This window comes from Theropithecus gelada, chromosome 6 (assembly GCF_003255815.1).
Source record: "Theropithecus gelada isolate Dixy chromosome 6, Tgel_1.0, whole genome shotgun sequence".
Taxonomy (NCBI): Eukaryota; Metazoa; Chordata; class Mammalia; order Primates; family Cercopithecidae; genus Theropithecus; species Theropithecus gelada.
The window spans coordinates 75,493,547-75,506,853 of NC_037673.1; the positions used below are offsets into that span (position 1 = coordinate 75,493,547).

A 13,307-nucleotide genomic window follows, 5' to 3' on the forward strand; every position below is an offset into this window, starting at 1 on the left:
AACAGATATTTTAACAAGAAGTGGAATGGAAATGAAAATAAACTCTTTTGTCTCCTTTATCATATATTTCATAGCTAATTAAATTAATTTTATTGTAATCAAATTTACTTTAGATTCTGAGGACATAAAGAAAAAGTTTACTGAGACTCCCCAGTGAACGGCTGCATAAAAATGCAAGCCCTCTAAAAGCAAAACCAGATTGTAAATTCTGCTAGGCTAACAGAAAGTCAATTGATTCTTTTGTTTTTCCATTACACTTAGTAGTCAATCAAAATGTATAGTGTGCCTATATGTGTTATTAGTCAGGGTTCTCTAGAGGGACAGAACTAATAGGATAGATAGGAAGGGGAGTTTACTAAGGAGTATTGACTCAAGATCACAAGATGAGGTCCCACAATAGGCTGTCTACAAGCTGAGGAGCAAGGAAGCCAGTCCAAGTCCCAACACCTCAAAACAGGGAAGCTGACAGTGCAGCCTTTAGTCTGTGGCTGAAGGCCCAAGAACCCCTGGTAAATCACTGGTGTAAGTCCAAGAGTCCAAAAGCTGAAGAACTTGGAGTCTAATGTTTGAGGGCAGGAAGCATCCAGCACAGAAAAAGATCAAGGCCAGAAGACTCAGCAAGCCTGCTCTTCCGTCTTCTCCTGCCTGCTTTATTCTAGCCTCACTGGCAGCTGATTAGATGGTGCCTACCCAGACTGAGGGTGGCTCTGCCTCTCCCAGTCCACAGACTCAGGTGTTAATCTCCTTTGGCAGCACCCTCACAGACACACCCAGGAGCAATACTTTGCATCCTTCAATCCAGTCAAGTTGACACTTAACATTAACTATCATGATGTGCGAGCTATTTTGCTGGGAATTTGCTAGGAATCGAAAATTCTTAGTTTTTTTTGTGTGTTTGTTTGTTTGTTTTTTGTTTTGAGTCTTTAATGAGAAAAAAATACTATCGTGCTCAAGAACACCATGTGTCTGGTGTGTCATTGGATCAAGGGTTGGGGACACACATGGCAGAATTCAGCAACAGGGTAACATCAACAAAAATACACACAAAAAGAAAAAGAAAACGGCACTTAGCACGATCAACTCTGTTTCCTCATCATTCAGCAGCATGTTGGGGATCCCACGGCTGATGGGGAACACATGTCCAGACTCTGGGCACTGCAGGGTGCCCTCCAACACATTCATCTCCAGCAGCATGTGGTGCATCGTCCTCACCATGGAGATTCCTAGCAAATACTCTAGGTATTTTAAATAGAAGAAATTTAATACAGGGAAATGATTACATATATAATGGAAGAACTGAGATGTCAACCGGAAGAGTGAGGCAATCCACATTTTACCAACTACAGTAAGTGATCTCCAACGTCATGGCTGGAGGACTCAAATGGTGAGAAGGCAGAAGCTAGAATCATGGTGGACCTCACTTGCAAGAGTCACAAAGAAGATACATCCATTCAGTTCACAGAGAGGGAAATACTCTAGTTTCTACCTTCTACTTTCTTATTGCTCTCTAGTCTTCCATTTTATCTAGACTGCTGACAAGCATGCAGTGGAAGGTGAGCACCAGATCTGAGAGGAAACAGGCAATGTCTGGCACACTACACAAGAACTCTCGCAGGCATCTACTAGGCTTGCTCGGTGACTCATTTAAGGAGGAGTAGTCTATGGTGTGATATAGTATATTGTTTCTTTTGATGACTGGTTTCATTTGTTCCCTGTGGGCACCTAATCACTGTTTTTTAAATTCCCCAGGAGATTCTGATATACCCAATCAGCTGAGAACCACTGAATAGTGGCTTTCAAAATTTTGAACATCCAAACATTGTCTTCACAGAAAATCTTAATGTCTGAAGTCTACTGTACAAAACATAGAAAAGCAAGGCTGTTCTGCTTGAAGCGTAGGTTGGGAACCTGGATTCCTCTCAAACCCAGGCCACTCCTGAGAACATGGTCTGGAGATTTGAAGATTCCCAAATCTAGTCCATCTCATTAGTTGATATGTATGGACATCCTCTGTGTCTCTCAGAGCTCTCTCATGTGTAGACATATGGTGCCCCATTCCAGAGAGTGACTTTAGTGTAATGCGGCATTAAAGGAACCCTGGATAGACCTGTACTGGACCTTACATATTAGAGAACTCTGCAGATAGCTGTAAATTGAGTAATAATTGGTGTCAGGTTATTTTAGCACAGTTTGGGGATAAAATGGTGCATTAATCTCCCAGTTTGTGGCTTATTAAACTTTGAAATGGAATTATTTGAGACATAAAAGAGATAGCAATACTTTGCTGGATCTTCTCCATTAGTCGAGATTGTTACAGAGGAGAAATTTTTGCCACTGTTTATCAAATATTTTTTCCTCTAGTTAATCCATATCATTCCGGGAGCTTTACCCAGGAGGAGGACGAATTACTTGCCTTCCCTCGATCTCTTTCAAGTCCTACCCCCGCACCTTTAAACTGTCACACGGAATCTTTGGTGACAGAGGAATAGAGGTGAGCAAGCAGGGCGTTTGGAAACCAAACTGAAAACAAATTCTCCAAAAAGCACAGATTCACCAGCCTAGAAATGCCTAGAAATGGCTCTGTCTGGATGGATTCCTTGAGATGTGTTTTATTTCCATTAAAAACACAAAAACTTTTCTTTCACTGTGTCTCAACACGATAGAGAAAAACATTCAGCCTTTCAAGTATTCAAGAAAAGCTTGAAGAAATGAAAGAAACTCGTTGCTCTCTGGGCCACGTTAGGTGGCAGAGCGTTCCTGGAGAACTTCAGGATTCTTTCTCAAGGTGGGAGTTCAAAGCCGATCCAAAGGATAGTCCTCTTTTTAGAAAACAAAAGGAGCACAAGGGTGGGGGACTGAAGGTGCCCAAAGCTGGTGGGTCAGTGTCACTTTCTTCCTCCCTTTCGCCCCTTTCCTCCCGCTCCTTTCTCCCCTGTGGCCCCGAGTGCCTCTGCTCAGCACCCCTTTCTCTCCAGCCCCGACTGCCCATCTTCGCTCCTACCCTCGCGCGTCGGGGCCGTGTCTACACCCACCCCAGGACCTGGTCCGTCCAGGCTCCTTCCCATCCTCACACCCGCGCCTTTCTCCCTGCGGCCCCGGCTTGCGGCTCCAGCTGCCCAGCTCTTCCCGGGACAGGGGATCCCGCCAAGGGGGCCGCCCCCGCCCAGGCCCTCCCCCGCCCGGCCGCACCATAAAGCGCCGGGCCGCGGCCGCGGAGCGCAGCCGCCAGCAACCAAGCACCGCGCGGCCGGGACGCGAGCGCCTCCCCCGACGGCAGCCCGGACGCCGAGCACGGGTCACCTGCGCCGCCGGCCCGGGCCCCGACCGAGGTTCAACGCACGGCCCGGGGACCCCCAGACAGGGCCAACGCCGCCTTCGCCCCAGGCCTCGCGGGGAGCAGGAAGAGCCAACATGCTGGCCCCGCGCGGAGCCGCCGTCCTCCTGCTGCACCTGGTCCTGCAGCCGTGGCTGGCGGCCGGCGCCCAGGCCACCCCCCAGGGTAAGTGGGCTCGGGTCGGTCCCGGGGGCTACAGGCACCGGGGGCCCCATCCGCGGAGCGAGTGGAGGAGGGACCTGCTCGGCCCTGTGCTCCTGGGGCCTTGCTCAGCCCCTCTCTGTTCCTCCCGGGCCCAAAAAAGCATACTGTGATTGGAGGTAGTGATTAGTCTAGAATTTTCTGAAATTCGATTATCCAATGATGGAAACAATTCCCTAAATAGGTGGGGGATGTAAAATTGATTCAAACTATGCAAAGACGCGGGGTTGCCTTCAAAACTTGCTACACGGCGCTAGACCTCTAACATGTTAGGCTCTGGTGTAGGGTGAACTCCGGGTCCTGCATCCTGTGCCTGTTCCCTCCAGGCAGCCTTGCTCCCTAAATTCTTCCATAGGCATAGCGATGTTCGCCCAGAGTCTGCTCTTGACATCCCTGAGAAAGACGCAGAATTACTCTACTTGCCCTGCCACCTGCATTTTCTGCTCTGACTTTGAACGCCAAAGAGAACGTTTCTTTCAGGAGTTGCTTGATGTCTTAATTTCTGAGATAAATAGGAAGGGCTGAAAACCTGGTCTTTTTCAGTGAAATCATGTTCTTTGCAGCAAGATGAGTGCAGCTGGAGGCCATTTTCCTAAGTTAATTAAGGCAGGAACAGAAAACCAAATAGCACGTTCTCGCAAGTGAGAGCTAAACAGTGGGTACATATGGACATAAAGGTGGAAACAGTAGACACTGGGGACTCCAAAAGTGGGGGTGAGGGTTGGGAAAACTACCAATTGGGTACTACGTTCACTGGGTGATGTGTTCACTAGAAGCTCAAATCCCACCTTATGCAATACACCCACGTGACAAACTTGCACGTGTACCCCCTGAATCTATAATTTTTAAAAAAATCTTTTTCTATGAAAAGGTAAAAATACAAATAATGTGAAAAGATACTTGGACAGTCCTCAAACCCCTTGGTTAAATGGGTGTGAGATAGCCATTGGGTAGAAAGCAGTTAAACAGTTTTTTTTGTAAAGACTAAAAGAAAGACATAATTTAAGCAAAAAAGAAAAAAAAAAATCTTAGGGCTCTAACTGGCCCTAACTGGTAGGGGTGAGCTTCATGTGTTTGAACTTGGTGCCTGGGTTGATTTATTACTGACTATGGAAATAAAACTGGAAGAGACACACAACTTGAAGTAAAAGTTGTTTTTCCTCTTGAAGCCAGAGCAAAGAATGCCTATGAGGGTGTTCTCAACTCCCCTGCCTCCTGCTGCTGGAATCGCCCATTTAAACTGCATTTCGCCAAATAACTCATTTTCATTCCAGACCAGACAACCAGAATTGTGGTTTCAGGGGCTAGAGTACTGCTAACTTTTAGTTTGTGCTGAAATATTTGAAATGCTGTAGTCTGTGCCTCATAGTTCTAGGAAGGTAGGAAAGGAAGCTTTTAAAGACGCTTCAAAAGTCTTATTGTGGTGATATTTGGCAAGTTTGAATGTATAGGTATAATTTTTTTTCATTATATGCATTCTTGACTTTTGAACATACAGCATCATGGTGTGCCTTAGGTGTGCTGTTTCTCAGACATACCTGACCATTTTATGGAGACTTGAACTCAGCCTATATAACCTAAATTATCTGGTTAATTTAGTTGCTGTAGATGATCTGATTAAGTCAACTTTCTGATAGATTCTTTTATTGCATTATCTAGTCTGCAATTATCAGGCTTAACAGGATAATTTGCTTATCTCCTTCTTCCTCTGAGCTGCATTGCTAGTCTTAAATTAGTATATATTCAATTTACATACCATGGTAGCTGGGCTCATTGATAGCAGTAATTTCACCTCTAACACTAGAGGATTGTGCTTTGATCCTGGCACTTTTACTAAAACATAATAACATTAATAGAAAATGGTAGTGTCTCATTTCCTTTTCAAAACACTCTCTATGTTCATTACTAAGTAATCCCATCTCTGCCTCTTGAGAGAGATGCAAACGAATCAGACGAACCATAGATTGAAATACAGCAAGTTTAGCTTGAGTTACATCATGGACCTGATCATAGTCAAAGCAAAAATCAAGAGTACTAAGAATTTTGCTTTGAAGGTAGTTCCCATACTTTAAAAACATATCTCTTTTCTGAAGATGTTTTGTCCTGAATGGAACTTTAAAACATAATACCTTATTTCCCTTTGCCCTCATTAGTGGAAATGTAAAATTTCCAATTCTCTTGAAGATTAAAAAATCCAATTTCCCTTTTGAAATGCAGTAGGCAACAGTGTTTATGGTTTAGGGATATAGGCACTAAGAGGAACACAGTAAATGTTCTACTTTCCAACACGTCTCATATTAAATTCATTACTGTATTTTCGGTACATGCGAAAAATACAATATAGATCCAGTTTGAAGACAAATTGTCTTTTAAAAAGGGTAGACATTCTTGAGTAATTAGGTTTTTGCCTGTTTGCTTTAGAACTTTTATTCATTCTTATTACAAAAGCAATACTTGCCCATTGTAGCAAAGATAAAAGTTAGAAAAGCAAAAAATAAGAAATTTAAAACTTATATTTATGCAACCCAGGGATAGCTTCTATTAACATTAACATGTTGTTGTCTTTCATTTCAAATCTTTTTCTATGTGAAAATATATTTCAAATGGAATTATGTTACACATACAGTTTTAGAATCCTTTTTTCTTAATGTATCATGAACATCTTTCCACATCTGTAAGTATTCAGCTACACTTTAAAATTAGGTAGTATTCTGCTTTTTGGAAGAATCAAAATATATTTAGCCAGGGTTGTAATATAGAACCCTTAAGTTGTTTTTGGTGTTGATATTGTAAATAATAATTTATTGAACAAGTGCGAGTGTCACAGGATGGTTTGGGATGATTTTAACCATCCCCTCAATCTCAGCCAAGCGCTTCTTTTTTTTTTTTTTTTTTTTTTTTTTGCTAAGAGCAGTTAATATTTTCATAGCAAAATGCTATGCCAACAGAGCTCAGGTTTACCTCTCTTCCAATTAGATTTTCACCTAATTCTTTCCTAAATAGAAATTCTAGAATTACCACTAGTGTCTAATATTCTTACACCTAAGTAATTTACCATGTTATCCATTATTTCCATAGGGTAAATTCCCATAAGTAAAATTGCTAGATTAAAGAGCACATATGTTTTAGAGCCTTTGATACTGTTGTTTAAACTGTCTTCAAAATGTTTATACTAGTTTAAATGTTACACAGTGGTACAGAGACTGCCCATTTCCCTCAACTCTCACAAACAGTTGAGTACTATTGTATTTACTAATTTTCCAATTCGATGGTGAAAACAATATCTTATTGTTTAAGTTAGCAACTCCTGCATCATTAGATAAATACGTGAACATTTATTTATATACTTAATGGTCATTGTAATTCTTTCTATGTAAATTGCCTTTTCATATTCCTTGCCCATTTTTCTGTTAGGATGCTTATCATTTTATTGATTTGTAAGAACTCTTTATCAATTGTCAATATTACCCATTTAATAACTAGATTATTATATCAAAGAGACAGCTGTAGGTGCTGAAGTTTCTGCAGGCTATGTAATTGTTCAAGTGAGATTTGCATATGCTAATAGATATACTAAGTAACTTCTACAGAGTATTACCCAAATTTGGCCTTTGCCTTTTAAATGACTCTAGGCATACTCTCTCATAGCTTTCATAAATATTACAAAGTTTGTGAGAGAAAGTACTGCTTGCTTGATCAAAAGCAACTTATACAAATACAAATGCAGATTCTGAGTTTTAGTCAAGATATAGTCGAGAAACAGACACCACATCATTTTGTTTTGTTTTGTTTCCACATTGGGATTTTTTTAAACAGAGAAATGCCGGAAAATTGTAAAGGCACAAAGGGAACACTTAGGTCTCACAAAGGTAGCAAATCATTTTCCGCCAGCACATCTACCACCATATCCATGTTTTCTGCTGCATTTCCTGTCATTTGTCACTGACCAGGAAAATACAATTGGCTCTGGTCCTGGAGGTGCCTAAGGGACTCTGTGACAGAAATTCACTGCTTGGGGACATCAGTAAAGCAATGGCTTGGATGCTTTCACCAGTCCCCCTTGTACTTTAAGCCTTTAGTGCTTTTCCTGGTGGGCATTTTCAGAGCTACTTGTTCAGCCAAACCCAATTTTGTGTTTGCAAATTCAGTCCCCTCTTGAAGGCTACACACAGTGATGAATATTATGCTATATTTCTTCTGGCTCAGATGTCCAGCCACTGTAAAAGTAACAGGGAAGAACTGGTGAGTTTGGCAATATGGAAAAGGGATTACAAGATTAGTTTACATTACTTTGTAGCTTACTGTCAAATTGCCCCCCCAACCAAAAAAACCCTGTTTTCCCCCAAATTGAATCTTTCACTTATACCCCTTTTCTCCCTTCTCCCCAGTCTTTGACCTTCTCCCATCTTCCAGTCAGAGGCTGAACCCAGGCGCTCTGCTGCCAGTCCTGACAGATCCCGCCCTGAATGATCTCTATGTGATTTCCACCTTCAAGCTGCAGACTAAAAGTTCAGCCACCATCTTCGGTCTTTACTCTTCAACTGACAACAGTAAATATTTTGAATTTACTGTGATGGGACGCTTAAACAAAGGTAAGCAAATTTGCTGAAATTATTTTCTTAAAAATCTCCTTTTTCTATTCCAGGATTAGGGGTATACTTTCTTTGAGATGGTTTTCTTGTACAATTATATTCTCACTCACTAGTCATCTCAGTTTTCAATATTGAATTCTTCTTACTGTACATTTACCTATATGGGGGGGGTGGGTTCAGGGAGAAAGTGACACTGGGAGAAAAAAAGAAGAATTGCTGTGACCAAGATGGCTTTTGACATTGTCTCATCCTTATGTTATTCTGAATCCAGTTCTGGAGCAGACAGGACAAGGGACAATTCAGCCACTATCTTAGGCAGCTCAGGCTGCTATAACAAAATACCATAGACTATGTGGCTTAAACAATAGACATTTACGCCTCACAGTTCTAGAGCGTGATAAGTCTAAGATCATGGTGCCATCTTAGTCCATTTTGTGTTGCTATAAAAGACTACCTGAGACTGGGTAATTTATGAAGAAAAGAGATTTATTTAGTTCACAGTTCTGTAGGCTGGGAAGTTCAAGAGCATGGCCCTGGCTTCTGACAAGGACTTTCTTGTGTCACAACGTGGTGGAGAAGGTCAAAGAGGGAGCAGACACATGGGAAGAGGAGAAAACCTGAGGGGCATCCTAGCTTTATAACAACCTACTCTCTCAGGAACTAATCCATTCCCTTAGAACTAATTCATTTTCACCAAGAGCCGAAACTCACTATCTCGAGAACGGCACCAAGCCATTCATAAGAGATCCACCCCCATAATCCATACACCTCCCACAAGGCGCCACCTCCCAACACTGCCACACTGGGGACCAATTTTCAGCACAAGTTTTGATGCGGACAGACAGACCATATCCAAACCGTACCACCAGCAGATTTGGATCCTCGTAAGTGCCCAGTTCCGGGATTGTAGACGGCCATCTTTTTATTGTGTCCTCACATGATGCAGACAGACAGCAAGCTCTCTTGTGTCTCTTCTTATAAGGTCACTATTCCCATCATGAGGGCCACACCCTCAGGACCTCATCTAAACCTAATCATCTCCCAAAACCCCCACTTCCAAATACCATCACACTGGAGATTAGGAGTTCAATATATGAATTTGGTGGGGCAGGAGGAAGGGGGCAGATACAAACATTCAGCCCATGACAGCCACCGCATACCATTCTTATGTTCCCTTTGAAGCCAGTGCTCAGTAGACCTAGCTCCTAGCTCCGTAAGCACCTACCTGGCTGTGATGGAGAGAATAGACCTTAACCAGTAGAACAGGACGAATAGGGCTCTTTTCTCCCTGTGCATGCCAGACACGGGCCTGTCACTGGTTTGATTCCTCTGCTGTCATTTGTTTTATTGCCGTAGTAAGTTACTATAAGCACTGAGATGTGAGTCCCAAAGAAAATGGTCACTATTTTTCATTGCCTTCTCCTCCACTCCTGCCCGGGGGACAACACCTGTTCCTGTTTATTAAGGAATGTGACAGATGTGTGTTCCTACTGCTTCATGCTTTTAATAAAATAGGAGAACTGGTTCTTCTGGCTGGATTTTATGTTTATTTCAGTTTGCTTTACAAAGTAGACACTTCCTAGTGCTTCAAACTCTCTCTTAGATTGTACTTGTGATTGTACACTTAAATCTGTAGGCATTAGGAAATAAAAGAAGTTTCTAATTCTTAATTTTCATAGGACTCTAAAGTTAAAAGTGTAAAGGAATGGGATTTTAACCCCTTCTTTTCTGTCAAATTCCAACATGTATCTTCCCTGCTTCCACTCTACTCCCAAGTCTGCTTTCTCTGTATGTGGCTCACAGCCCGTCAGGGGCCGTAAGGAGGTGTCAGATAATAAAGTGAGTCTGGGGACACAGCCAGCAGATGGGTCAACCGTTCCTGTCCCCCTTTTCCCATCTTCAGCCCTAATGAGGGGTGATCTGCCCATGTCTCTGCCTTGAATCAAACAGTCCCATTTTGCCTAGCATCTGTTGAAGGAACTGCTCACCTTCTGACAACCCAGTTACTCAGTTTGTGATCTGTAAAAATCACCGTTCTTCATCTGTGGATCAGCAACTTCTCCTAACCTATCTATTTCAGAGGCATTGCAAAGATTTTTTTTTTTTTTTTTGGTTCATCCAGCTTAATGGCCAGAAGTTCCTCTACAGAGCAAAAAACTGCTCCGAGCTTTTGCCCTCACTGCCTCTCACCCTCTATTTCTAAATTGGTCAGTATGTGTGAGCCCATTGTGGAAAATCTGTGTTGCTGGGAAGCAAAGGAAGCAACTTCCCCTGAACTGATCCTTTCAGTTTGCATAAACAAGAGTACTAGATTTAATGGGCAGTAGGTAGAGGGTAAGGGAATCGTTACTGTGTTTCCTCTGACGAATCGCCAGTAATGTGAGTCAGCTGTAAATACCAGCAGATCAAAAATTTTAGGGGCTGTAATCCCAGCACTTTGGGAGGCTGAGGCAGGCAGATCACCTGAGATTAGGAGTTCGAGAGCAGCATGGCCAACATGGAGAAACCCCGTCTCTACTAAAAATACAAAAATTAGCCGGGCATGGTGGTACATGCCTATAGTCACAGCTACTCGGGAGGCTGAGGCAGGAGAATTGCTTGAACCCATGAGGCAGAGGTTGCAGTGAGCTGAGATCGTGCCGCTGCACTCCATACTTCAGCCTGGGCAACAGAGCAAGACTCTGTCTCAAAAGAAAAAAAAATTTTTAGAGGAAAAGATGAAAGGTTTGAGATGAAGAACTGAAAGATGAACATCTCCCTACCCTCCAACCTATTAGGAAAGATAAATTGTTCTTAGAAACTATGGGGACAGAAGGAGTCCTGGAAGAATCTAGAAATGAGAATTCTTATAAGGCAAAGAGGGATTTATGGTATTATTAGAGCTTGGAGAGTTGAAGTGACACAGAGAAGTTGTTTCACTGGAGCAGTCGGAAAAAGTACGAAGATTTGCCAGCACTGGTGAATATAAAGTTCCAGGAAGGAGAAGTCCATTCTGACTGGAACAATAAAAAGAAGTCACTGGGTTCATCAGATCCAAGGAGAAGACAGAGCCTGTGGTTGAGACTCCCCACTGAAGCGTTCAGTGGTAGCCATGCTGGCTTGACATAATGCTCCGCACAACCCTTCATAAATTATCTTCCTGGACGTGGTAGGCTTCAGACAGCATTCATCTGGCCAAGGTTCAGCTGATCTCCTCTTCTGCTGATTTGCGTGGAAAACAGGGAAACAGAAGAAATCCAAATGGATCTCTACTGACTTAAAACACCTGAGTAGGAAATAAAACACACCCTTTCCTCCATTAAAGTCCAGGACTAGGCGATGAAGGAGGGTGACTACACAGCATCAAAGAGCAGAATTTGGTCATCTGGGCCCCATATGACCTCCTGGAACAAATTAAAATGTAGCTAATGAAGACTGCAAAGAAAGAGTTTGCCACTGAGCTCTCTGCTACTATTCTCACCCTCTCCAAGTCAGCCTACCCCAGACTACCTCATTACTGTTCACAGACATAATTTGGATCAAGATACACCTGACCTCTGAGACCTCTAGTGGCCCCCTTTCCAAACTGAATAATGTACCCATGTCTCAGTGAGGCATTCAGGGCTTCCACTGCATGGCCCCAAGCAGCCTGTCCAGTTTATCCTTCATTCCAACCTCCTTGCAGCCTGAGCTTCAGCAAGATAGGCTATTGCCATTCTTTGGGGCCGTATATGCTGTCTCTCCTCCATCCTTTTGTTCCTGCTCTCTGCTCCCTCGGCACATGTCCTACATCACCTCTCGACACCCAAATCCTACACATTCAAGACCCATCTCCAGCTCCTTCTGATATTCTTTCTAATATGACTTTGTACCTCTTAAGGAAGACATTCATCTTAGCTCATCTTGTACTTGAATTACTTCTAGGTCTTCTCTCCGTTTGGTTGGGAGCTCCCTTGAGACAGGGACTATGCAGCCCTTATCTTTGCATCTGCTGCAGCACTTAGCAAGGTGCCTTGTACATAGAAGTGGTTCATGGGCAGATTGAAAAGAATAAATGGAGGCTGAGAAGAATAGACTTGTTTGTGAAAAATGACATACACCATTGTGAAATTCTGGGATTCCACAATATCTGACACACAGTAGGTAATAAAAAAAAATTATGTATTTATTTATTGAGACAGAGTCTTGCTCCATCATTCAGGCTGCAGTACAGTGGCTAGATCTCGGCTCACTGCAGCCTCTGCCTCCTAGGTTCAACTGATTCTCCTGCCTCAGTCTCCCAAGTAGCTGGAACTACATGTGCGCACCACTACACCCGGCTAATTTTTCTATTTTTTTAGTAGAGATGGGGTTTTGCCATGTTAGCCAGGCTGGTCTCGAACTCCTGGCCTCAAGTGATCCTCCTGTCTCAGCCTCCTAAAGTGTGGGGCTTATAGGTCTGAGCCACCACACCATGCCAAAAGATATATATATATTTTTTTAAATGAATAAATGTTGAAGGCCTTTTGGAATAGGATATAAGAGGATACAGGTAGTATTTCTGGTAGAAGTGATCTGCCAGGTTATTAGTAATACAGGCTTTAAGTCTTGATAGAAATAAGCATCCTACAGAAACCGCCTGGCTGGATAGAAGATATGGCTGATGTTCTTCTAGTATCTGGCACAAAGACAACTTTCCAGTTTGTATCCTGAGTTTGAGTCACAAACTGCATTACTATACATACATCTCTGAATCTCTCTTAGCCCTGGTTGATTGCCTATAAATGGGGATAATAATAGCTACCTCTCAGGTTGATTGCAAGAACCGAATTATATAAGGTATAATAACTTTCTTTAGACTATGAGGCTCAATAAAATTTTCATATTCTTAAACAGTATTAGAGAGAGAGAGATGTCTGCTATTTAGGCAACTGTTTTCTAATGATGATGGTTTGGTGAACTCCTGGCTTGCCTTGATGACAGTTTCACCTTTCAGAAGAAGAAAAGGAGAACTGCTTCTTTAGTCTTAGTATGATTGTCTCAGAACAACTTGGTGCTGTGAAGTGAAGGAAACCCAAAGTGTTTGCTGTAATGACCAGAGAGTGTCAGTCAAACTCCTTCGCCTAAGGATAGGACATGCAAATAGTTCAGAGTAGTGGTTCTGAAGCTTGCAAGCTAAAGAGAAATATAGATTAAGAGAGATAGTAGAGCTTAAAAAATAA

General features: G+C 42.5%; 1 protein-coding gene across 2 annotated transcripts in view; it reads left to right on the forward strand.

Moving 5' to 3' along the window:
- Window positions 1–13,307, forward strand: part of THBS4 (thrombospondin 4) — an 88,697-nt gene that overhangs the window by 39,210 nt on the left and 36,180 nt on the right. Inside the window, exons 1-2 of one of the 2 annotated variants that reach the window (XM_025388203.1) lie at window positions 3,178–3,499; window positions 7,924–8,127. In XM_025388203.1, coding sequence (XP_025243988.1) covers window positions 3,412–3,499; window positions 7,924–8,127 — 292 coding nt within the window. In that variant the 5' untranslated portion in view covers window positions 3,178–3,411. Of the gene's footprint in view, window positions 1–3,177; window positions 3,500–7,923; window positions 8,128–13,307 lie in introns of those variants that run through there. The other variant, XM_025388204.1, reaches the window with a different exon arrangement.